The 27,463-nt window shown below is 34.9% G+C and overlaps 1 protein-coding gene across 2 annotated transcripts in view; it reads right to left on the bottom strand.

Annotated features, from left to right (window-relative positions):
• ORC5 (origin recognition complex subunit 5) overlaps window positions 1-27,463 on the bottom strand; it is a 78,570-nt gene that overhangs the window by 43,070 nt on the left and 8,037 nt on the right. For both annotated transcript variants that reach the window (XR_012498863.1, XM_019713598.2), the window contains exons 4-8: window positions 19,245-19,319; window positions 16,214-16,325; window positions 10,765-10,895; window positions 2,161-2,209; window positions 1,984-2,074 (exon numbers count right to left, since the gene is read on the bottom strand). Coding sequence is in view for 1 of the 2 variants with exons in the window: in XM_019713598.2 (XP_019569157.1) it covers window positions 1,984-2,074; window positions 2,161-2,209; window positions 10,765-10,895; window positions 16,214-16,325; window positions 19,245-19,319 (458 nt within the window). In the remaining variant the exon portion in view is untranslated. The remainder of the gene's footprint in view (window positions 1-1,983; window positions 2,075-2,160; window positions 2,210-10,764; window positions 10,896-16,213; window positions 16,326-19,244; window positions 19,320-27,463) is intronic.

Genomic DNA, 27,463 nt, shown 5'->3' with positions numbered 1-27,463 from the left:
CACATTGCCAAAGGGAAGGCTTCATGCAGACCCCAGGAACCGGCACACAGCCTTGTCACATAGCCTCTGGAGGAACGCCCAGATTTTCCCTTAAATACATGAAGCCGGTCTCAGAATGTTAAGGCAGTTTTTGGAGGTGTTAACCCCCCCATCTTCTCAGACCACCGGTGCTCTGATAACAAACACTTATCCTATAGCCCAACTCCTGTGTTGGTCTATTGGCTGAGCAGTGCAGGCAGCACAAGTCCCGGACTCAACTGGACTCTGGTTTCAAAATGTTTTTCTTCACATATTCTGTTTCTCTTATACTACCTTTTCATGGCTTTTCCATTTTGTTTCCTGTTCATTTTGAAATGCCCAAGGTTTGCATAGATCAGCAAATAGATGATTCTATGAATGCAGCAGTGAGGGTTGTGGATGACTTAGATTTCTTAATTCTGAAGTACTTTTTTCTTTAAGAATAATGAAGTACAGTTTCTTTAATACATAGTGCCATTTGAATGGGGAAAGACTGGAGTATCTTCTGATTTTGTCATTATCTTTTTGTTTGACAGACAGAGGTGTGGGTAGGCGGGAAGGGTGTTATCCCTATTTCTATCCTTTGCTTCTGTCTTCACTACCACGCCTCCAGGGGATGCCATGTCCTTCCAAATCACTTCCCTGTCTCCTTTCAGAAATAGTACTTTCCCAGGACTGCCACGCTAATTTTTGTCCTACATTCTCTTAAAACACTTCGTTTTTATTCTCCAGTAGCCAGTACTCTAATCCTTCAGGTCTCAGACCTGTTCTCAGTATTTTCTCATTCAGGTTAGACTTTCTTTCTGGAGATTTCCTCTGTATTTCACCACTACTAGGCAACCCCATCCCCTGCCCCCACTGTCCTTTCCTCTTTTCCTTGCAGTCTTTGCTTAATTGCACTTCAACAAGAGCTCCAGAGCTGGCTCTGCAGACTTGTTATTTCACCATTTACAAATAAACTGAATTTGTAGTCAACTCTATAGACTCCTAGTTGTGCTGTAGGAAAGGGTTATAAGTGGTTTTATTTGCTTTTGTTATTGATCTTATAAAGAGAACAGGTTTAGGTGGTCATCATTATCCTACGGAAAACTGCCTTTTCATTGTTATATAAGAATCGTTTTAATAAACATCAAATTTTTCTACCTTTAAAAGAGTAGATCACAAGCTTTTCTATTTTGTGACTTCCAAAACCTCTCATCAATGACTTTATTATTGAAAAGAAGAATAATAGTATCTTTGTAATGTTTCTACTGTTTCAGAGACTATTAAATTTTAACCTCAATTATAGTTTAATCACTGAATTAAATTGAAAGCAAAGTTATTAAAGTAGCTTAGAGAATAAGGGATTTATGAGAGAAAAATGATAATAAAATTGACTAGAAAGAAAGAAAAGTAGATACTGTTGATGTTTTTAAATTTCTTATGTTGCTTTGTAACCTAGGCTTAATCAAACTCCTATAAGGCACTTTATTATTCACAAATCACTTTCACATATATTATCTAACCTTCTAAGGACTGTTAGAGGAGGAAGCTAAGGACTGGAGTTTCTAGGTGACTTGCTAAGACCACATAAGGCAGAAAATGGCTGATCTGGAAATCAAAACTGTTCTTCCCACTACATTATGTGCCACCATGTCTCCTGAGCAGTTTCATTACTAGGAAATTCTAGTAAAAGACAAATGTAGATTTACGATTTGATTTATATATTTCTTCAATAATCAAATTTTCATACCATTCAAATATCTAACAAATACAAAAAACAAACCTAAAACTGATTTTCCTGTAGCTATCCAGATCTTTAAATTTTTCAATTGTTTCAAATTGTGTAACATACAGGTTAAAAATTGTCCTTCCCAAAACAATAAGAAATAATACAAACCTCCAGAGTTTTTTCCAGATGTGAAGAAGGTAAAGGAAAACATGTATATTTTAGTAAATATCCCAAATAAAGATGTAGAATATTACCTTGATATTTCCCTGAGATAAACAGTCTGCATGGCTTTCTTCAAATGAGGCTCAATATTTCTCCAGAGTTTGCGAGTATCACGGTCATTTGCTATCCCAAAGGGGAGAAAATTTAAATAATTTAGAGCTTATAAAAATTTTTTTAAGAAATATTAATAAATAAAATTACATAGTTACCTTCTCCTTTAACTACAGGTTCACAATATTTCGGAAAATTAAGTACTGCCTGTAAACAAAGAAAAAAGTAGTTATCTACCACAATTAGGAATTATTTTTCAAGTAAAATTTTTATTACAATTCAGGCAATTTTATTTCAATACAATTGCTCAAGTTAAATGTTGTTATAGCTTATTACTACAATAATAAAACAGCAAATATCAATAATAGTTGCAGAACAATATGTAAAATATTCCTTAGTTGACTAAATCCTGCCCTAATGTATTAGCCCTGAGATATAAAGTAATATAATAAAGCATAATTTATAATTTTAGGTCATTATTATGTCACAAAGGACCATAAAACATACAATAAAACACCCGCAGCCCAAAAAACTAACCTGTTATTTTCAAGGTCTGATCATTCTTACAAATTAAACATCATCTAAGTCAGTACAACTCAAATTATTTCGATTGGTAGCACTACCAGAGACTGTTACAAATTCAAGTTCTTGGCACCATCCCAGCCAGGCACACTAGGTCAGGGTCTCTGAGGATGAGTCCCAGGAATCTATGTTCTAACAAGGAGTTCTATGTATTCTGAAGTCTGAAAAGCACTAACTAATCATATCACATAGTTTTTCCTAAGTCAGCACTGCATCCTACTGAAAGGTTGTTTAAACAAGTTGAGTACAGATAATTGTCCAAACAGTCTGCATATTTAAGTAAACCTATAAAACCTACCCTTTACCAACAAGTGGAAATTTACAAACAAAATATCTGTTCAAATACAAAATACTTTTCACAACTTTGGCTATTAACATTCAAAGATGCTCTCCAACATTATGCCCATTTCTCCTACATTAATCCTCAAATATAGGCAAATTCCCACTTCCCTATATTAGGATTATTTACAACAAAATCTATATTCAAGCCCACTAGCATTTTAAACTGTCCTCCTAACTACCCAGAGAATGAAAATAAAAAGGCTATTAACAAAATCACAAAAATAATTCCAAAGTCCAAGCAGATGACTTTTTGATATTGAATTTTTTACTACCACTATACATTTTTCCACATAACTCCTCATTATTCCTTAAGTTTTAAGTATATAGTTTACTCTTAACTAGTTGCATTAATGAAAAGGTGGCGGAGGAGAGGCGTAACTTTATTAAGAAATAACCAAGTGCTCAGGGAATACTAGTACCCATAACAGTAACAGAAGCATAATTATCAAGAACTAATTATGGCCATCTGTTACCCCATTTATTCCTGACAAGTACACTTTTATTATACCCATTTGTCAGCTGAGGGAACAGAGCAAAATATAATTTGCCTACAAGCACACAGAGATTACAATGCCTGAATTTATGATTGTGGATCTGTGAGATGTTCTGGGAATTTATTTCAAAACAAATTGAGGATGCCATGTTATCAAAGCCTGATTCAGGTGAAACAGAGAATACAGACATACTGCATTTTGCAGTGTATAATGCGCACACATGTTTTGGGCCCAAGCTTTCAGGGGGAAAAAAAAAATCCTTCGTTTTAATTTTTTTATTCAAATTTTATTTGTTTACATTTAGGTACGTGTTTTTTCCTATTATGAAGGAATTTTAGCATTTATTTTTTAACATATTATGGTACAAGAAATTTTATGTAACAAAACATGAGAACAGATACAAGGTACAAGAAATTTTACGTACTGGTAACAAATTTACAATATTTACATATCATAGCAAGGCCAAGAACTCTTCATCTTCAGAAGGCCAGGAACAAATTCATCATAAATTCAAGAAAATCAATTATCATATTATAGGGTATTATTTTGCATATGAATACAGTAGAATTAAAAACATTTATATAGATACAGAATTACTACTACCCATGTATAATGCTCATCCTTATTTTTCCCTCACAAATTTGGGCAATAAAGTGCACATTATACAAGGCAAAATATGGTATTTGTTTTATTGCACTTCACAGATACTGTGTTTTTCACAAACTGAAGGCAAGATCTTCCACCAGGAAAAATGCTATGACTCGCTTTATTGCAATACTCGCTTGATTGACTGTGGTCTGGAACCCAACCTGCAATATGCCTATACTCACCTTACAATGCAAAGAAAAACTTGCATTGCTTTAAGAAGCAAAACAACGTATGAAGAATACTGAGTAGGTTGCCACAAGATAGGACAGGCAATTTGGGAAGATCTTCCAGCTCTTCCTCAGTGAGATTTTCAAAGAGCCTTCATCATTGTATTTGAAATTATGTATTAGAAAATAATCTGATACGTGTACACTGTAATAAGCAGAATTCTATGATAGACCCTAAGACTCCCGGCCTCTAGTATACACCCACTTTCTCTCAGTTATTCAATCAAACACTAATTACGCACTGCTGTGAAGCAATTTTGTAGATGCAATTAGGTCCCAAAGATTACACTATTAAAGGAGAGTTAAAATAAGGAGATGACCAGATAAGTCTGACCTAATTACATGAGCGCTATAAAAGCGAAGTTTCCCCTGGCTCATCAGAGATGATTGGGTGTATAAGAAGGATTCAACATGCCCTTACTGGCTTGTAGATGAGGGCCACATGGCAAAGAATGTGGGTGATCTAGGAGGCCAGAGAAAGACAGCCAGCAAGGGAACTTTGGACCTCATTCTTACAACCAAGAGGCACTGGATTCTGTCAACAATCTGAATGAACTTGGAAGCGGTTTCCCCCCAGAGTCTCAAGATGAGAATTCAGTTCAGCCAAAACTAACTTTAGCCGTGTGATATCCTGAGCAGAGAAGCCAACAGCACAGAGCCTGGCTTTCTGACCTACAGAACTGTGACCTACTAAATGTGCATGGTTTTAAGCCACTACATTTGTGGTAATTTGTTATGCAGCAATGATGCTATGACGTAGACATTATTATTATCATCCCCATTTTACAGAGAAGTTAAATTATGCTTCGAATCTCTGACTTCCACTTCTTTGATCAGCTAGAGAAAAACTCACCCCTTTTAAAGGACTCATGGGATTAGGTCAGAACCACCCTGATAATCTCACTGTCTTAAAACAGGATATCTGGAAGCCAGACTGATGTGAAAAAATAAACAAGTTAAAATTCAGATAAGGAACAAGATATTTACATGATTTTCAAAGTACCTCCCCACAAAATACATATTAATTACAAAGGGGAAAAAAAAATCTTAATCAAATGATCAAAGTGAACATTACCAGTAATGAGATAAAATTCAATCCTGTAACACCTGACAGGCAAGATGCAATGAGCACACAGCATCATTTCTGTGATATTTCTGTCAGATACATAATCTGAATCTAACCATGAAGAAACATTAGACAAATCGAACTTGAGGGAGATTCTACAAAACTAGCCTGTAACCTTCAAAAGGCTCAAGATCATGAAAGTCAAAGACTGAGAATGTTCCAGATGAAAGTTCAAGAGAAATAACAACTAATTTGTAATATGTGATGATTCTGAACTGAATTGTTTTGTTCTTAAGCACATTATTGGAAGAACTGGCAAATCTTGAATAGGGTCTGAGCATCAGATTGTAGGAATAAATCATTTTCTGATTTCGGTGACTGTGCTGTGGTTATGTAGGAGAATGTCTTTGTAGGAAATGCACAGTAAACATTCAGCAGTGACGGGACAGCAAAACTTACTCTCAAATGTTTTGGGGAAAAAAGAGGAAAAGTTATTTTTACTGTATTTGCAATTTTTCTATAAGTTAAAATTGCTTCCAAATTTTTAAAATAAAATTTAAAAACAGCCACTACTCTTATTATCTTGTAAAGACTATATCTAATAAAGTAATTAGAGCAAACTAATAACATGTCAATATCACTGAATGTGGTCGTGACACAAAAAGAATTCTTAATTATCCAAAGCCATAAGTGAAGGCACCCTGTAAAGGCCTAACTAGGAAAGCTGTCTTAAATACCACTTCCTGCTCACTCCAAGTCTAAAGAAGACTTGTCAGAATATGGCCCAGCTCCATTTACCATGGATGAATATCTCAAAATGTTGAGCAAACGTAGATAGATTTAAAAAAGAACACATGCTTATGTTTCCATTTACAAAAAGTTCAAAAACAAGCAAAACTAATTTTTGATATTAGAAGTAAGGACAGTGATTTATCTTTGGGGAGGAAAGAAGAGGCAGAAATTGGGAGGAAACATGAAATGGGCTCCTGAGATGCTGGTAATTTTCTGTTTAACCTGTATTTATTTACACACGTTTCGCTTTGTGATAACTCAATGAGATACATATTTATTATTTCTGTGCTTTTCTATATGTAATGGTATATTTTAATCAAAAAGGTAAGAAAAACAAAAACAAACCTAACTAGATCATTTCTCCTAATTAAAGAGTCTACCTCTCTCTTAAGTACCCTTAACCAAAGAACAGCTCTTCTCTGTAAAAAAGCATCCTCATCCATAAGGGAATCAGTACAGGGAAATAAAAAAGTGGTAAAGGGCACTCACTCACCAAGCCACCTGTCAAATCAACTTTGGCAATCAATGGGATGATAGCTGTTCTGCCAGATCACCCCTCAAACTTCATATGACTTTAATATATGATATAAACCTACAGCAGGTACTAGCAGTCTCCATACTTGGGCTCTGGTTCATGCAGATAGTAAGATCTCAATCTATTTTTAAGCCCATGAACTTTTGCTCAGCAGAAGAAGGAAGCAAATTAAAATTAACTGGTCTCTAACAGGTTATCAGGCATTTTACATGCATTCCCATCTTGTTATTTCACAGGATTCCTTTGAGGTAGGTATTATATCTACTTAACAGAAGAGACAACTCACATTCAAAAAGGTTAAGTAATTTGGCCAAGATCACAGACCTGGTAAATGAAGACGAAAAATGAGGATTCATGATAGTACCTTCCTTTGCAGGACTTGTAAGGATTAATTGAATTAGTAATAGTGTAATACTTATGAGCTTATGCTGTGGAGCCAGACACCATGATTCTTTATTCACAAAATTTTATAATCTTTTTCATTTTAGTTCTCAGGGACCATTTTTTCCTATCATACAATCATATGGAAAATAAGCAAAAATCTAGTATGTACAAAAACACATTAGTATACACTGTCTTTAAGAATCCACTGATAGCTGGAGGAGAGGTTTGCAGCCATTTCAGAACAATTGCTTCCTCGTCAAAAATATTGTTAAAAAAATATGTAAAAGGGTGGCCGGTTATTAGCTCAGTTGGTTAGAACGGTGCTGATAACACCAAGGTTGTTGGTCGATCCCTGCATGGGCCACTGTGAGCTGTGCCCTCCTTAAAAAGAAAAAAATACGTAAAGGAATTTGAGATACCATTTGAAGTAGTCAGAGATTAGCTTGGTCAGCTGCACGTGCGATGGCTAAGCATGTGTGAGGCAGCAGTGTTCTACCTGAACGTTATGCAGCTTCTCTGTACCAGCTCCTTCACTATCCTGCTCCCAGTACCCACTCTTCTACTCTTCAAACATCCAGGGCGCCATCTACCCCATGCTCACGAATGAAATCAAAACTCCTATTCCGTAGGAATTGCTGGGTCCTGACTAAGAAAAGCAGCTATATTGATCAATTAATTCACAAAGCATAAATGACCCCCTCAGAAATGATATTTTAGAAGGAAAATACCTATTCAAATGACTTAGTGGTATCAGTAATATCACCTAACATTTTTACAGGTATTGTTTATAAGCACTTTAATACAGAGTATTTCATTTTATACCCATAAGAATCCTCTGAGGTATGTATTCTTAGTCGCACTCAGAAATGAGGAAACTGAAGCACAGAAAATGAAGTATCGTACCCAACATGACACAGCTGGTAAGCAGCCAAGGTATTTAATGTTAAAGTATTTTAATATTAAGTCCTCTGCTCATTCTACCACATATACTTCAATGATTTGGCACCCTCTGCTTAGTCACTATGTCACCAGCCACCACCACTAGCCACAGGCCCACACAAAAACAACCACCACCAGGCAGCAGAAACTCGGAATTACACTCTAAAGGACTGCTAAGCTCTGGCTAAGCAATCATTTTTCTGAGTAATTTCTAAGAAAATTATGATATTTGGGGGGAAATGGTTTGTAATACAATAAGTTTAAATTGTGACACACGGTAACAAAAAGATCATGCAAAAGTAAAGCTTATTTAGAAAATGAATTATTCTGTGCTTGGCATTTATATGAGTATAAAATTAACTTCTTCAATTGACCTTTTTAAAAATTATAATTACTACTTTTTAGGACTATCATACAGATTGTCAGAGAAGACAAACCTAAATGAATAATCAAAATAGTACTTTAATTTCTCCTATTTTGTGCTGGCCTCCAAAATAATACTACTTAAAGAAACAACAACTCCTAAAGCAGATTGAATTGACTGAAAAGAATCTTTTGCATATAATTTATTAAACTTTCAAGAAATATGCCACTTACAAACTTTGAAACAACACTATCCATTTGATGGAAAAAAGGAAAATTTTTTCTCCTAAACACATGGAGAAAATAAGAACACTGTTATTTTTTCACCAATGCTTAAAGATCATTTTTTATAAGTATTACTAGTAGTCCATTAAGTTTAGACCACACTTCAAGCTTCAAGTTTATGAATACAAGTTATGACAATTAAGTTCACGAACTTGTTGCAATGACATTGCTAGCCTTTTTTGGTATCAGAGGGATTATTCATTATGAATTTATACCACCTGGACAAACAATTAACCAAGCTCACTACCTGGAAGTGCTGAAAAGGCTATGTGAAAAGTTAGACAATCTGAACTTTTCGCCAACAATTCATGGCTCTTGCATCACGACAATGTACCAGCTTACATGGCACTGTCTGTGAGGGAGTTTTTAGCCAGTAAACAAATAACTGTATTGGAACACCCACCCTGTTCACCTGATCTGGCCCCCAATGACTTCTTTCTTTACCTGAAGATAAAGGAAATACTGAAAGGAAGACATTTTGATGACATTTGGGACATCAAGGGTAATACGACAACAGCTCTGATGGCCATTCCAGAAAAAGAGTTCCAAAACTGCTTTGAAGAGTGGACTAGACACTGGGGTCGGTGCATAGCTTCCCAAGGGGAGTACTTTGAAGGTGACCATAGTGATATTCAGCAATGAGGTTTGTAGCACTTTTCCTAGGATGAGTTCGTGACCTTAACTGTCCGAGCTCGTATGATGTAGCAATAACAAAAAAAGCTATAACCTCATCCCTAAATAAAATCATTCCTAAGTGAAACCCAAAGGACTTACAAACTATATTTAAATACATATTTTCTCCATTTACATTTTCTTTTTTCAGAAATGGTTTCCCTAAATAATTCTTCCTTCTTCTATAATCGATGTGAAATGGCTGCCAACACAAATTCCCACTGGATTCACGGACATCAGTGCTGAGGAGCAGGAATTACAGGTTATTTCCCAGGAAAGACAGATGAATATCTGCTCACATCTCAGTCTCACCCAGGGACCAGTCACTGATCCTCTCTCCTCTCTGAAAAAAACCTCTGCTGTCATTTCCCCTGGGCACCAGGGATCCAAGATATTGAACTCCTGGAGAGATTTTAGTGACGAATTTAAGTTAGAACAGCTGGTCTTTTGTTTTTTTCTCAATTCAGAAAATGATTGAATCTACAGCTAAATCAGAAGAGGCCTGGAATCTAAAACTTGTGAAAGGTACAACAGGTGAACACAAGTTTAGATGGTCATCTTCTCCTAATGATGTCTTAAACACACATTCAAACACACATTGACTCCCTCCGCGTAATACTTTTCAGAGGGAAAAAAAAAGCAAAGCAAAGAAAATGTGCTAAGAGATATAGAAAGTTACTTTGATATATAGAAAGTCACTGTTTCCCAGCCTTAGGTATATTACTATTTTCTGTTACACGGGGAGAGCCTAAGTATTATTAATTGAATGTTTCTAAAAGGGAAACCAGACATCCTTGCCTCCTTTCTTTCACATCCCCACAATTAAAGTGGAAAGGTCAAAGAAAAAAATTACAGTAAACAATCATTTTCCAAACTGCCTGTGAAATATAAACAGTTATTCCAATGTTTAAAAAATTTTTAGGTAATCTTTTGTACAAATTATAAAAGTAATTTTTATATAAAGATTACTAACACAAAGTCAATGGCTAATGAAAGACCTGTAATTAAAGCTTCTGATCATACTCAAGTTCCTCTAGATTCCAGACCACTTTCAGTACATACATAAACACTGAAAGATACTTCTCAGAAATATTAACAAAGAGATGTAAAATTGCTTATTAAGTTTTTACACCTTTCTTTATTCTTCATTTTGATTTTGATGGAAGTCTAGATTTTCTGCAATTAGACAGGAAAGAAAGAAGGGGGAAAACACTCCTAAGGAATCATGAAAAGACATAACTAAAGATAAATGAAAATTTTCTAATCAGGTCAAAATTTGTACTAACCCACAGATTTCTACCTTCTTAGGGTGTATTAGCCTCAAAAAGCCAACTCAAATTTTCCAGAATAAATTTTCACTTTCAATCACATACCATTTGTACATGGAAGAATATTAAGATGTAAATTTTTTTTAAAGCAAATTTCACACTCACCAAATGTCTGAGCTCATTCAAATCCCGGCAGACGGTGTAGAAAACTCCAAGAAGAATATTAATGTAAGCAGCATAGAAATCAGCCGAATACTCTGGAGGATGATCTTGGGACAGGATCTTTTGAAGGTTCCCTAATCACAGGACACAAATGAACTCAGAATGATTAATACAGCACCCTAGTTAAATCTTATAGCATTTTATAACAAAGGTTTAAAACAATAAATACATACACCTAGCAATAAGTAAGGGATAAAAATATTACAAGATTAGAAAAGTAATACAAATTTTGAACCTGAGGTAAATCAATTATAAATCTAATGTTCTAAAAAAAAATAGTAAATGTTGCTTAAGACAAATATTAAACAAACAATGGCATCTGAAGAAAATCTCAAGAATCTTATTACTAGTAAAATTAGTATCAAGGACAACAAAATGATATATTCTATTCTATTTTTCTGCCTATTAAGTAAATCAACTTGTACAAACAAGGAGTACTACATAAACTAGGGGTACTGCCACCAAACTGGAAAACGCTCTTCAGTTTTCGTAAAATGAATTCATAAATATTTTAATGAAATCATCATACTTTGTCATTCCCCCGTTTATAAAACATTTTCTCCCTACAACTTTGGGATCTTTATTTCTTTTCTATCTTAAACTCTTTATACAATATCACACGTTCAGATTCTTAAACTTGTATTTAATTCTGTTGGAAATATCGTATTGTAGAAGCACAGTTAAAATTAAAGAGAAACAAGCATCTATTATTCAAAATTTTCCAGTTATAGTACATGAATCAATTAGTCATTCACTCCTTACTGCAATTCCCTCTGACTTCTTGATGCAGTGGTTTCTTTACACTTCTCAATTTAGAATTCTTTGAAAATGACTGCTACTGTAAACCTAGTTCCACAGGGTTCAAGACTTATGCAATCCTTACAAGTAAAAACTCTTACAGAATGTTCTCATCATGTCATTTTCCTTTTGTTTAAGGTTCTGATTAAGAGCATTTTTAACATGGATACCACGCTATTTACCAGCAGCTCTTGACTTCAACCATTCTCCTGTTCTCTTGTTCCTCACAATCAGTTAGATACAGGTACACGATCAAACAATATATGTGGACTATCAACACATATTCATCAACAGAAATATAGAAACAGCTATATTATGGGGATCTTTTAAACAGGGCAGTTGACCCCCCCAAAAAAAGAAAAAGTTTTTTTTTCAAAGCTTAGTTTCATGCTTAAAATATTATCCTGAACAGATTCCAGATGGAAGACTGTTACTTGATCTGCATTTTTATATCACAGCTACTGAAAAAATACACAAAGGCTAAAACTTGACGTTAGTGTCTATGTATTTTTATATTCTAATAGCAAAACTTAAATCTAATGTCACTAAGTTTTTTACAATTATGCATGGGAAAATATTTGATTTGATATTTGATCAGAATGCCCCAACATCTCTATGTAGATGTCCCTTATTAGTGCCTCATGTGAAAGTTGATTAAATGTTACCACTGGCCCATTTCAGTCCTGATGAAAGTCTTGTAAGAATTAGAAATCTTCAGTGTGTTACTGTAAAAGTAACCCAACTTATAGACCACACACAAAATCTCAGAGTACAACTCCACATTAAAGTAAGCCATGCCAGCTCTGATAGTCTAGGACTATTCAAACTTACTAAGAATCCCATCTCTAACAAGAAGTTAAAAACAGTGCACTAACAAGTAGTAAACAAAGGGAAGGAGAAACCATTTGACTGCTTTCCTGGTATCTTAAAACTTCACTACAAAGTATAGTCTAACACATATTAGAACAACCATTTCTAACTTGGAGAGGGACTTCCGCTTCCAGTCGTGAGGGAGTAAGAGGATCCAGAAATACCCTCCTATAATAAACAACGAAAAACTAGACAAAATACAGAACACAACTATTTTCAGACATCAAACACTAGGCAGTAAAGGACTGTGACACCTAAGAAAAGGGAAATAAATGAGGTCTCACCATCAGCCAAGCTTTCTAACTAGAGGTACTTTTAGAACTGTGGTATAAGGAGATTTCCAAAAGGAGTCCATTAGTCTCACCGAGTTAAAGAGACAGAGACGAGAGTAGAGGGAGCTAACGCAGCTAGAATTTGAGAGGCAGAGTACATATGAGAAGGGACCTATGCAAGAAAGAGCTCCAGAAATCTGCACAAGGGTTCCCCTTGAGTCTTGACTTAATACCAGTCTCTCCATGCACAGAGCAAAACCCCATGAGGATAAGCAAGAACCTCTGGGAAAAAACAATTTTGGAAAGCTGTAAGTCAAACAATTTACAGAGTTCACACAGGGCTGTGAATCATTCATGTTCCCACCGGTCAGAATAGAGAACCTCTACGGAATGCATGGGGCATTCAGCACAGATCCCAGAAGAGCTATGTCTTATAAGTGGAGCTAAAATTAGCCGCAGAAGCTTGTCTACATTCTATCTCCAAAAAAGCTTAAAAGTAGCCTTCAAAAGGTCTAAAAGTAGCCTTAAAGGGGTCTAATATAGCTTCAAGTAATTTAAATGCCTACCAGAAAAGAGTCCACCATGCAATAACAAAAGAACACAATATCATTCAATCAAAAAATTACTAAACACACTAAGGATAATGGATAGCCAGAATAGAGAAAAATTGGTCAACAGAAATAAATCCAAATTGAAAGAGGTAATGGAATTAATAGACAAGGGCATTAAAACAACTGTTATAAATATGCTCAAGGACATAAAGGAAAACAAAAGCATAAGGAGATCTATAACAAAAAATTCCACTGGATGGGATTAACTGTAGATTAGACATCTACAGAAAAAAAAAAGTCAGTAAACTTTTAAAGGCATAGAAACAAAAACTACCCCAAATAAAACAGAAAAAGATTCAAAAATTTAAATAAAGAGATTCAGTGGGACAATATCAAGTGGTCTAACATACCTGTAATGCAGTCCCAGAAAAGGAGAAGGAGGTGGTCAAATTTTTGAAGAAATAATGGCTAAAATTTTGCTAGTTAATGAAACTATATCCAAGAAGCTCAATAAATCCCAAGTAGGATAAACAATAAAACATATTTTCTTTTTTGATTTTATGTATTATGGGGTTTATAATAAATGTAGAAGTAAAATGTAGGACAATAATAGCACAAAGGTTGTGAGGTAGAAAATTATAAGTCACTGAGATTTTCAAATGGTTTATTATCGGAGCATAGCTTATCCTGACTGATATAATAACTAAACCAAAAACTGATCAACTGGATTATAAACCACCTGAAGAAGGGGGGAAAAAAAGCATTACCAAAAGATGAGTAGTCTGCATGTGGCAGAGACCAGAAAACAAAAATTCCAAATTGGGCCTCTAGTGTTAATGGAGAGGAGAGGGTGTCCTCAATATCAGACACCATATTCCTAAAGATGATGTATGTATCAGTTATGATTGGATTACTTACCCGCTAAGATTATCCCTTTCCATGCTTACTCTGACTATAATTTGGCTTATCAATTAATGCTTCCTTTCTAAATGTCTTTTTGTATGACTATGGTATTTTTGCTTAAAAAAAATCTTGAAATGTAAACGGCACTAGAATTTAATAATCAGATTAAACTAGCTCATTACGTATATACTTTTCAAAAATCTAGTAGCCTACACTCTCTAAAATTGGCAAGATCACTTTAGTTATTTAATTATATCCTCAAATCCTCTCGATCTATTCTACTTTGTATCTTTTTTCACCTTTTAAAATTTTTAATCAAATTCCATAATTCACTATAGCATACTTTAATCCAACTTTACTAAGATGTAGACCCCCAGCATTTTTAATAGTTTTCTTAAATTCTGAATAATTTTTCAATACTGAAGTCTACAACGGGTCACAAAAAAATTTATCTTCAAACAGTGTGATAACATAGGTGCAAAGGAATTTTTTTAGTGAAATCCTTTGATTTATTCTTTTCTTCTTACCCTTTTTTTCCTACCCTTTTCCCTCCTTATTTTGTGATTTTCATGGAAGAGAAGCTATTGTAAATAAGGGCTCCCTTCATCTATTTTTTTGGTTCTTTTTTTAAATCTCAGTTAATTAGTTAAGGCAGGAGGTGATTTTGATTGCTGTTCTTGTGAAAACAGGCAAGAATGTGTTGTTGATCTTAATGAATGTTTACAGCTGATTAGTTCAGAAGTCTAGTGTTAATGAGGCCAAGGTCAAGGAACGCTATTTTTTCAGAGCTTGCTAACCGCCTTATGCTTCCTAGTTACAATCTTTGAATCAGAAGTATCATATTTGTATAGTGACATCACAGTATTAATCTACAAAGCTATTCAGGAACACAAAAAGCTATTGTGTTCTTCCAAAGATAAACATCATTACAATTTATGACATTTAAAATTAAAGACAAACCAAAAAGAAATAAAAAACACAAGGGTTAACAGTTACTCTAAAAGTTACAGTAATGAAAAATGAGATTTACAAAATAAAAAATGCATCTCACATAGTACTTAGGCCAAGTACATGATAAAGATACCAATACAATTTTAATGTGCTTTGCCAACCTAGTCTGTTTCTTATTTGCATGGATGTTACAATTGCAGTATATACATCTTAATGTCTAGCTTAAAAATGTAAAAACACACAAGCACAAATATGAGAGAGAACTGCTTATTCAAAAAATTATAGTGATTATACAAGAATAACCCCTCTGAGTTCCAAAATAAAAAGTCTGTCAGTGTAGAATCATGAGGTATGCTAAAATATAGTAAACGTTTAAATTTAAAAAAAAAATTATTACAGTAAAAGACACATCCATTAATCCCCTTCAAAATACTCTCCCTTACTTCAAACACACTTATCCCATTGTTCCTGACACTTCCTGAAGCAGTTCTGGAAGTTGTCTTTGGTGAATGTCTTTATTTCATCTTCCATTATGAAAATGCTCTGTGTCACACATCGCTTCTGGTGCTGCAATTTCTGTCAAATAAAAACATTACATAAGGTGGATGTGTCCTCATCCACCTTATTCACCGGATCTGGCACCATGCGACTTTTGGCTCTTACCCAAATTCAAAATGACCATGAAAGGTAAACGTTTTGAATAGATTCAGGACATTGAGGCAGCCACGACAGCGCAACTAAAGACACTCACAAAAGAGGACTTCCAGAACTGCTTCAGAAAGTGGCAAGAACAATGGGTAAGTGTTCGAAGCAAGGGGGGATATTTTGAAGGGGATTAACGGCAACGGGTCTTTTATTGTAATAATTTTTTTTACATTTAAACATTCACCAAATTGTTTGATCACACCTCATAAGCAACATTTTGAGACAGGCAGCAAAATTTAACAGATTAAGAGATCAAAGTATTCCCATTTGAACATGCTAGCTTCATCTTCCAAAGACTACTTTACTGAATATCACTTGTAAAAATAATGTTTTAACATTTACCTATGCTATAATCAGGGAAATACAAAACAAATGGCTCAAAGCATCCAGTATTTGGACGAAACTTTTCCCAAACAATTTCACTGAGTAAGATAACCGTCACATTTCTGTCGGTCTGTAAAAGAAAGAGAAATAATAGTAACTTTGCATTTAAAAATCTTTACTAGAGCAATAATTCCATTTGAATTTTTCTTTCAAATAAATCCAGCAAAGTTCCAACATATAACAAATTATTTGCATATTAATAAGCCATATTTAGAAAACCTAATCAAGGAGTTACTCCACTAGCAAATTTTCATACATAATTACTTGGAATTTCCATAAAACTTTTAGGTTAATCAACATTTCAGTTACCCATGAAGGCTAGGACAGTCACACAAGGACTTATTTTATAGAAACACATTTGCTTAAATAATTAAGATAAAACCTTTTAATGGGAATTTTCAAAAAAATCATTAGCTTTCAATCAAACAAAAAAGGCAAAACTTAACATCTCTCACCATTACAATGGCTACTGCAACCCAGAACAAAGAAATACAAATTGAAGAAAAACAGGTAAGCCATACTATACAACCACATATTATTTAAAAATTTTTAAGTTTTTAAAAGGTTATTTTCACACAAATTATCACATAAAATTGATGCTGAATACGCATTAAAAACACAACCAAGTATGACTGTTAGTATCTAAAACACCAGTGTTAAGTAAACAGACATCTTTTGGAGTATATTTAGAAATTATAATTAGCATACCAAAAAAGAACATTGCAAGAACAAACTTACTGTGTACGTTATCTTTCCACAGAGTGGCCCCAAATGCCCTATGCATGCTAGTGAAGAATTTATCTGTAGATACCTCTGTATTTTCAACACAAATTTTAATTTTTTCCATATTCTTTTGACATCTCCCAAGTTGACAATGCAGACATAGCTGTTTTGTTCTATAATTACTCTTAGGACCCCAGCTCATAAATAAATTATAGTATACTTTGATGATAATTTACTATTTATTGATTCCTAACTTATGTCTAATCTTATATTCCAATATTCATTATTTAGAAAAAACTCTTTTGACTAACAAAGGCAGCTGAGTTCAATAAATTAATAATTCCACAAAAATCTAGCATCTTTATGAAATTAAGGACAAGATGTTTACTTTCAAATGCTCTTTTTGTCTTATAAGCTTATTAACTTTTAAGAATCCTTGAATTTATTTCTATAGGGATAAAAAAGTATGCTCTAAACACAAGTTGATTCAAAGCATTGAGCTGCCTTCGCTTTAAAATATGATTATCCAAAAGCATTTTATAAAGTCAGTTAAAAAATACTGAGAGGCTTAAAAAATGTATCAGTCTGAAAGGATTTTAAGTTGGTAATGTTCTCATCTGTTCATCTGAAACTACTTTCAATATATAATATCTATCATAATTTCAACTTCATTTTACTCGGATAAATATTTATTATAAAAAAACATTTACTATATAAAAACAGGAAATGTTTTTACTCTATTTCTCTTAAATGAAATACGTTTTTAAAAATCAAGCATGTTTTCAGAAACATTAAAACAACAATTCTCTTTTCTGTTAGAGTGGAGATTACTGAGAATTTTTAAATTTTGTTCAGTTTCTATAATTAAAACTAAAAGAAAATTGTGAAAAGCCTAACTACTATGAAGGGACGCATAATCACCATCACTGGGCATGAACGGAAAAAATGCAGTAAGCTATACCGCAGGGCAAGATGATAGCAAGAATGCACTCTGGATACTAGACAGGGAGTTCTAGACCAAAGCAATGGGAAATAGTGGCTGTGAATGCCAAAAAACAAACACAACAGAATAATAAAAGACAAGAGACGTCATCTGCTCAAATGAGATGGGCCCCTGATCTTAGTAGTAAGATGCTAAGAGTTAATCAAACTGGGAAAGGCTAAGCTGTGTGAGGAAACTTCTACGACAGGCCACCAAGAGCTACACTTAATCTTCTCCTGTCCTCTCCATATTGGAAAACTATAACTAAAATTGAACTTTAGTAGTCAGCCTTAGGAGCACAATGATTTCAGGGCACTTGGAAAGCCTCTCTGAACTTCTAACAGTTTCTCAAATCTGAGTAACGCATTTAACTTTTCAAAGGTAGGAATGCTCTAAACACTACCCCCCACAAATACTGAATTAATTCGTACTATATATAATGTTACTTATTATTTAAATAACACAGACATAAAACTAGGTAGATATAAACTATTTATCCTAAAAGTGGTCACAAAATTATAAAACCCAAAATAAATTTGTAAGTTAAATACAAAACTAGAAAATCAAAATTTAAATTAACATTAACTGAATATGATGAACAGTACTGCTTGCTCAAACTAATCTATGTTCACAAAGTGGAACAGTCACAGTTCTTTTGAGTTCAGTATTCCTATACCAACTGGTATTGGTGAACACTGAATTCTCTCACCAATTTTCTTTATTTAAACAACTGTAAAATCCTGTTTTTGCCATAATATCATTTAGCTTTCACCTGACACATATGCATATTAAAAAATATGCCTGCTCTCTTCCCAGACCATGACAATTAGAGCAGTATTAATACTATTCAGTGCCAACACAATTGCAAATTGAAATACAAAGCTGGTTCTGACACCAGTGTCCATGACAAAGAACTCAAGATGATACAGAATAGACATATCATTTTTTTTAGATTATTGAAATGAAAAAAAAACTTTTTAATTCTTGCAGAAAGCTCAGTCTAGCCCACTACCATTTAGTCAAGCAACCACCTAAAATCTTTTAATAGAAAGCAGTGTTAGTCACTTGTAATTAGAAATAAAAAGCTAAAATTGAAAAATAAATGTTATCAAGTCACAAATCGCTTTAATTTTGAAAAATGCTAATTTCACTCATAATAGAGAAATGCAAATTAATACTATATTAAGATACCATTTCTCCCTATCAGACTGGCAAAAGTAAAAAGCTGACAACACAGTCTATTGATTAGGCCACAGGGGAAAAAGATTCTCACACATTACTTACCAATTCTTGTAACCTAAGAAACCCAGGCAAAATATTCGCTTCCAAATCTCTTAGATACTCCGCTTTATCTAGAACCTTATTAAAAAAAAAAAGTAGCATCAAAATCAATTTGCAATGCCCTTTTACACATTTACAATTAAGCTACAAAATTACAAAAATTAATAATGCACAATTCCAGAAGTGAACTTTCTATGTTAAAAAGAAAAACTGTAACATGAATTTTTAAATGCTATTTAGATTTGTGGAAGATATTTTAAATAGGTCAAGTAAGTTAAAAAACGGACTATTTATGACACGTTTTAATTCAAACTTCTAAATGGAAAATGAGTCACAGCGACATTAAAAAGGTTTATTTTTCAGGTATTCTACCAAAAAGATAATGATGTAAGATGCTCTAAGGACATTTTCTTAGGTTTAAAAAAATACAGGCTGGCCCAGTGGCTCAGGTGGTTGGAGCACTGTGCTCCTAACTCCGAAGGCTGCCAGTTCGATTCCCACATGGGCCAGTGGGCTCTCAACCACAAGGTTGCCAGTTCGATTCCTCAACCCCTGCAAGGGATGGTGGGCTCCGCCCCCTGCAATTAAGATTGAACAGGCACCTTGAGGTGAGCTGCCACTGAGCTCCTGGATGGCTCAGTTCGTTGGCGCGTGTCCTCTCAACCACAAGATTGCCGGTTTGACTCCCAAAAGGGAGGGTGGGCTGTGCCCCCTGCAACTAACAAGGGCAACTGGACCTGGAACTGCACTGCGCCCTCCATAACTAAGACTGAAAGGACAACAACTTAACTTGGAAAAAGCCCTGGAAGTACACACTGTTCCCCAATAAACTCCTGTTCCCTTTCCCCAATAAAATCTTTAAAAAAAAAAAAAAAGAAACACAATCGTGTGCACTTTTTATCCCATTTGATAAAAGACAAATGTTCACCATAAACCAAAAAATTTCAGCTCTTTCTGACCTAAAAGAAAGACACACAAGAAAACTCTGAATTTCATCACATAAAACTTTTTTTGCTTGAACTTTAGCTGCATGCTAAACCCTGTTTAACTGGATAATAGATCATGTTAAGATAAAGATTTTTGTTCAGTGTTATGACAATGTTATTGGGATTATGTTTGTTTAAAAGGTACTTATCTTTTAGAGATATACAATATACATATTATACTATATACAGAAAGATATAGTATACATATATAGATTTATGAGTGACATACATACATTCAGGAACAATGAAATGGGGTACAGATGACACAAAAGTCTGGCTACATGTTAATGATTGAGGCTGGGTGATGGGTTCATTTGGGTACACTACACTATTCTGTTTAGGTATTTGAAATTTCCATTTTAAAAAACTATTAAATTTTTTAAAAAAACCTTTCTGAAGAGGTCATCCATGTGTCCATTAAAAAAAAATCAAAGTCTTAAAAGCACTATTTAAAATATTTACCCTAACATTTTACTTTTTGTTATGGAAATTTTAAAATATACACAACACTAGGGAGATGAGTACCATGAATTCCCATATATATTTCACACAATTCAAACAATATCAACATATGGTCAATCTTGTTTCTTCTATCCACCCTCCACTTTTCCTTCCACCATCTTGCTGGATAATTTAAAACAAACCCCAGAGATAAATATGTCGTATGCAGCTATAAAAAATGAGCACTTTTTAAAAACATAACTACAGTATCATTATCATGCCTAGAAAAATTAAACAATATTCCTTAGTATCATCTAATAACCAGGATTCAAATTTCCCCACTTGCACCATAAATGTCTTCTCAGAGTTAGATTATTTGATTCAGGATCCAAAAAGGTCCATACATTACATTTGGTTTGTTTCTTGTTTGGTTCAAATAACACTTTGCCTTTTAGTTAGGTCATGTGTCATGTAGAATTTTCCAAATTCTGGATCGGCTGATTGCATTTCTGTTGCATCATTTAATGTGTTCCTATATCCTCTATATTTACTGTAAAATAATCAGTAGATCCAGACTTTTGATCTGATTCAGGTTCAAGTTTTGGGCAAGAATACTTCACAAATAGTGCTGTGTATGTCTTACTGAATTACATCAGCAAGCACACAAGACCTGGTTATCTTTTTTATGATGTTAATATTGACTGACAGGTTCAGGTGTTGTCAGCCTGATCCATCCATTCATTATCAAGTTCCCCAGAAGCTTTTCTCCTAATGATTTCAGCATCAACTGATGCTCACTACCTATATACATTATTAATTAGGGACTGCAATTATTAATTAGGGATTACAACACTATAATCTCCTACTATTCTTGCTGCATTTATTGGAGGACATTTTTCTGGAAAGAGCTCTCCCTCATCCCCTATTTGGCTAACCAGAAATAAAGTTCACATAGGACAAAAGGAATAAATGCTTGATTCTTCCTTTGCGTGCCTATTTTCAGAATAATGAGTGTATGCCTGTATTAGCTTTCTGTGGTTGCTATAATACATTACTACAAATTTGGTGGCTTAAAACAGACTAACAATTTATTCTTTCACAGTCCAAAGTCTGAAATCAGTTTCACTGGGCCAAAATCAAGGTGTTGGCACAGCCATATTCCCTCCACAACTCCATCCCTCGCCTCTCCCAGCTTCTGATGGCTGCCAGCACTCTCTGACTTGTGACTGCATCACTTTAATTTTCCAGGCCAGCATGTTCCAAGTTTCTCACTCTCACTTGTTTCTGCTTCCGTATCTGGCTGTATCTTCTGTTTATGTGGTGTAGTCAAGTCTCTGTCCGCCTGTCTCTATATGGACATTTGTGATTGCATTTAGGGCCTACACAGATAATCCAGATAAATCTCCCCATCCCAAGATCTTTAACTGAATCACACCTGCAAAAACGCTTTTGCCAAATGAGGTAACATGTACAAGTTCCAGGGATTAGGACCTGATATTTTCAGGGGCCATTATTCAGCCTACAGCAGTACGCTAGTAAATTAAACTCCCATAGTAACCAATGAGCTGAGGTTTTGTTTTTATATATTTATTTAATATCATTATGAATTCCTGAATTTTAACATGTCTACTGTGCTTGCATCTACTTTTTGATGGTCAAATTGTCTCATCTTCGGCCAGTTGAAGCCCCTTCAGAATGGCTTCTTTGTCTTTTTCCCTCAGCTTTATTGAGATATAACTGACACATAATAGTGTATAAGTTTAAGGTGTATGAGTTGATCTGATACATTTACATATTGCAAAATGATTACCACCATCACGTTAGCTAACACCTCTATCACCTCACAAAATTCCCCTTTTCTGTTGTGAGAACATTTAAGCTGTACTCTACTCTTTTAGCAACTTCCAAATACATAATACAGTATTATTAACTATAATCACTATGTTCTACATTAGAATCCCCAGAACATATGCATCTTCTAACTGGAAGTTTGTACCCTTTGTCCAACATCTCTCCAGTTCCCTTACCCCCTAGCCCCTGGGTAACCACCATTCTACTCAGTTTCTATACGTTTAGCTTTTCTAGATTCTACATATAAATGAGATCATACAATATTTGTCTTTCTATGATTTACTTCACTTAGGATAATGTCCTCAGGATCCATCCATATTGTTGCAAATGACATGATTTCCTCCTTTCTTATGGCTGAATAATACTCCATTGTTAAAAATACTATAAACTGAGGCTATTCAAAATGGAGCCACCATTCTAGCGGAACTGCCTAGCATATCTTGTTCCTTGAACCTTTGTACTTGGCCAGACCTTTGCACTGGGCTAAAATCAACATTGTTTTACAAACAATTGTTTGTAAAGCCAGCAGGAAAGCAGACATCCTGACCACAAGGACTGATGATTATGGACTCTCTATCTGAAGACAGAATCAGTAACCAATCATGTATAGCTGAGTAGCTCAGCCTGTTAGAACCAACAGGAATTCTTTTTCTTTTCATGTCATTATTTCTTTGCTTTTCTCATAAAAGCCTTTTGCTTTCATCCTTTAATAGAGACACTATTTGGGTTTCTGCGTAAATCTGTACTACCCAAATTGCAATTCTTTAACTCCAAATAAAAACTTCTTGCTTCTCATTTCAGCTTTTTAATTTTAGGTTAACGTTATATACTACATCTTCATCCACTGATGGACATTTAGGTTGTTTCCATTATCTTGGCTATTGTAAATATGCTGTAATAAACATGGGAGTGCAGGTATCTCTTTGAGAACCTGAATTCATTTCCTTTGACTACATACCATAAATAAGATTGACAGAATTTAATTTTAATTTTTGAGAAACCTCCATCCTGTTTGACATTCCTACCAACACTGCACAAGGGTATCCTTTTCCCCCACATCCTTGCCAATACTTGTTATCTCTTATCTTTTTGATAGACATTCTGACAGGTGTGAGGTGGTATTTCGTTGTGGTTTTGATTTGCATTTCCCTGATGATTAGGGATGAGGAGAACCTCTTCATGAACCTGTTGGCCATCTTTCGAAAAATGTCTACTAAGTTCCTCTGCCCATTTTTTAATCAGATTATTTTTTTCCTACTGAGTTGTACAAGATCCTTAAATATTTTGGATATTAACCCCTTTTCAGATATATGACTTGTAAATATTTTCTCCCATTCCACAGACTGCCTTTTCATTTTGTTGATGGTTTCCTTTGCTGGGCAGACGCTGTTTAGTTTCATGTCATCCCACCTGTTTAGTTTTGTTTTTGTTGCCTTTGCTTTTGGTGTCAAATCCAAAAAAAAAATCACTGCCAACACTGATGTAAAGGAGATATTCTCCTATGTTTTCTTCAAGGAATTTTAGTTTTAGGCTTTATGTTCAAGTGTTTAATTCATTTTGAGTTGATGTTGTGCATGGTGTAAGATACTAGTCCAGTTTCATTCTTTTGCATGTGGCTGTCCAGTTTGTCCAACACTATTTATTGAAGAGACTGTCCTTTCCCCAGTGTATATTCTTGGCTCCTTCATCATAAATTAATTGATCATGTATATATATATATGGGTTTATTTCTTAGCTCTTTATTCTGTCCTATTGGTCTATGTGTCTATTTTTATTCCAGTACCATACTGTTTTGATAACTACAGCTTTATACAATAGTTTAAAATCAGGAAATGTGATGCTTCCAGCTTTCTCAGGATTTGTTCTTCTTTCTTAGGGATGCTTTCACTATTCAGGGTCTTTTGTGATTCAAAAAAATTTTTAGAATTGTTTTTTCTATTTCTGTGAAAACTGCCATTGGAATTTTGATAGAGATTGTATTGAATCTATAGATCACTTTAGATAGTAAGAACATTTTAACAATATTAATTCTTCTGATCCATGAGATCCTCCGTCTTTTTTAAATAACCCTAGTAGTTGATAAGTCTCCTAGTTTTCTAACATGGCAAGATGTTCTAAGTTCCTCTTGTACAATTTCTACCAAGAACTGAAATCACCCTTTCTCCAAAGAAAGGGTGTTTTTTTAATCATTTACACTTTATTAATAGATTATTGCAAATTATAATTATTTAAATTAGGCATAAAATTAAAATGTAGGTAAAATTGCTTTCCTGAGTAGTACAAATTGTTTTCTATCTGTTTTATTAAATAGACAGCTTGGAACAATATGAGTAATCAACTTAAGATATTTCACTCCTAACTAGTTTAGACAAAATAAAGCTAAAATTATTTACTGCTAAAAAGGTATAAATTAGTCTCTCCACTATGCATTCACATTATGCAATTTTCCCATCAATCTCCATTTAAATAACTCTTTGATTCAGGACACAAATTCAAATAAATTGGTCAATTTTTATGTCCATTTTAATATAGAACACAAAGCTGGAGCATTAATAGTTCATTCTGATTTAATATAGGTAACCAACTGTAATTAATGATTTTATGGTATTCTAATAAATTATCCCCTTCAAAAGCAATTATCAGATAACAAATTCAGGGAAGTAAAAAATTTAATTCAGATACAGGCATTTTTCTTAATAATTTACACAAAGGCATTCTAATAGACTCTTGATTTGTAAATTAGTTTACTGACAAGAAAACATTCTCAGCCACCTTTCTGTATTACTTCCTAAGTACTGAAGCTTACCAGTTCATATATTAGATAGCTGAACAGTCTATAGATTTACTCTAAAAAATGTTCTAAACTAATTATCTTCAAAGTTATCCATTCTTAACCTTTAGTCAACTAATAAATACTTCCTGAATGCCTACTTTACTCCATTGGGCCTGACAAATGAGGAGGGCCCTAATTACTCCTCATGGCTGTTTCTAGAATATTGATTCTCTCTTCTCCCTAAAGACACCACAGCTTTAAAATTCTACTTGTTGAAGCCATCCACGTATTCTTGTGTCATTCCTCTTCATTCTATAAATGTTAGTTTCTGACTATCACTTCTCTAATACAACTCTTACATTTTTTGCATATTTCAAACTGACATAAATGGCCCATTCTGATACAGTAGACTCTTAATTCCTTATATTCCTTTCCACCAGTGATCTTGTCTCCTACCCTACCTCAGTGAAAAAATCAACTTATTTCTTAGATCACTGGTTTTTGAAATGTGATCTGTGGCCCCTTGGGGGAGGTGGGGAGAATCCCTGATATCTTTTCAGGAGGCTGAAAAGGTCACCATTATTTTCATAATAATACTAAAATATGATTTGCCTTTTTCACCATGTTGACATTTGCACTGATGGTGCAAAAGCAACGGTGGGGGGCTCGCCCAGTGGCTCAGGCGGTTAGAGCTCCATGCTCCTAACTCCGAAGGCTGCCAGTTCGATTCCCGCATGGGCCAGTGGGCTCTCAACGACAAGGTTGCCAGTTCAATTCCTCGAGTCCCGCAAGGGATGGTGGGCAGCGCCCCCTGCAACTAAGATTGAACACGGCACCTTGAGCTGAGCTGCCTCCTGGATGGCTCAGTTGGCTGGAGCACCGGTTCTCAACCACAACGTTGCCAGTTCAATTCCTTGAGTCCCGCAAGGGATGGTGGGCAGCGCCCCCTGCAACTAAGATTGAACACGGCACCTTAAGCTGAGCTGCCACTGAGCTTCCGGATGGCTCAGTTGGTTGGAGTGCGGGCTCTCAACCACAAGGTTGCCGGTTCGACTCCCGCAAGGGATGGTGGGCTGTGCCCCCTGCAACGGTAACTGGACCTGGAGCTGAGCTGCGCCCTCCACAACTAAGACTGAAAGGACAACAACTTGAAGCTGAACGGCACCCTCCACAACTAAGATTGAAAGGACAACAACTTGACTTGGAAAAAAGGCCTGGAAGTACACACTGTTCCCCAATAAAGTCCTGTTCCCCTTCCCTAATAAAATCTTTAAAAAAAAAAAAAAAAAAAAAAGCAACGGTGGGTTAAACTAGAGCCTCCTTAGCATAAATCAAGGTGGTAATGGTGCCAAACTATTTTAGTCACTATGCATGTACATTTAAAAAAAAAAAAATAGACTTCCTGCTTCTAAGAAGATGGAGTAGATGTACTTTTTCCTATTCTTCCTCCTAAGTATTACTAAGAATCTTGAATATTATATATATATATATATATATGTATACGTGTATATATATAAATATACATATATATATATGTATATGTATATGTATATGTATATGTATATGTATTTATAACAAACAGGGCTCTGAAAGGTAGAGAGAAGGCAAACTAGCTAGGGACCTCAGAACTGGAAGAATGGCAACTCACCTCAGAGAGAGTAAACTGCCTGAGTTGTCTTCTGCCTCTCATATCCCTGATATGGAGCTGAAGAAGCCAGCTGAAGAAAGGCCAACTAGCATAGACCAAAAAGCCCCAACAAAAGCCTGCTCTCTCATCCAAAGGACGAGGAAAGGGCAGCTTAGCAAGATTTCCAGGACACTGCACTCTGCAAGTTTTCCTTGTACATCACTGATTTATTTTATTATTATTTATTTATTTATTTATTTATTTATTTATTTATTGGGGAATATTGGAGGAACAGTGTGTTTTTCCAGGACCCATCAGCTCCAAGTCAAGTCGTTGTCTTCAATCTAGTTGTGGAGGGTGCAGCTCTCTGGCCCATGTGGGAATCGAACCAGCAAACCTGGTGCCATGAGCACTGCACTCTAACCACTGAACCAACTGGCCGCCCCATCACTGATTTCTTGTCTCGTTGTTTGTTCTTCCTCATCTCCTGAACACTGAAGGGCCACAGGACTCAGTCACTGGACTCACCTCTGTCTTGGTGACC

This window comes from Rhinolophus sinicus, linkage group LG09 (assembly GCF_036562045.2).
Source record: "Rhinolophus sinicus isolate RSC01 linkage group LG09, ASM3656204v1, whole genome shotgun sequence".
Taxonomy (NCBI): domain Eukaryota; kingdom Metazoa; phylum Chordata; class Mammalia; order Chiroptera; family Rhinolophidae; genus Rhinolophus; species Rhinolophus sinicus.
The sequence above is the reverse complement of the archived record's forward strand: the minus strand, read 5'-3'. Positions and strand labels throughout refer to the sequence as shown.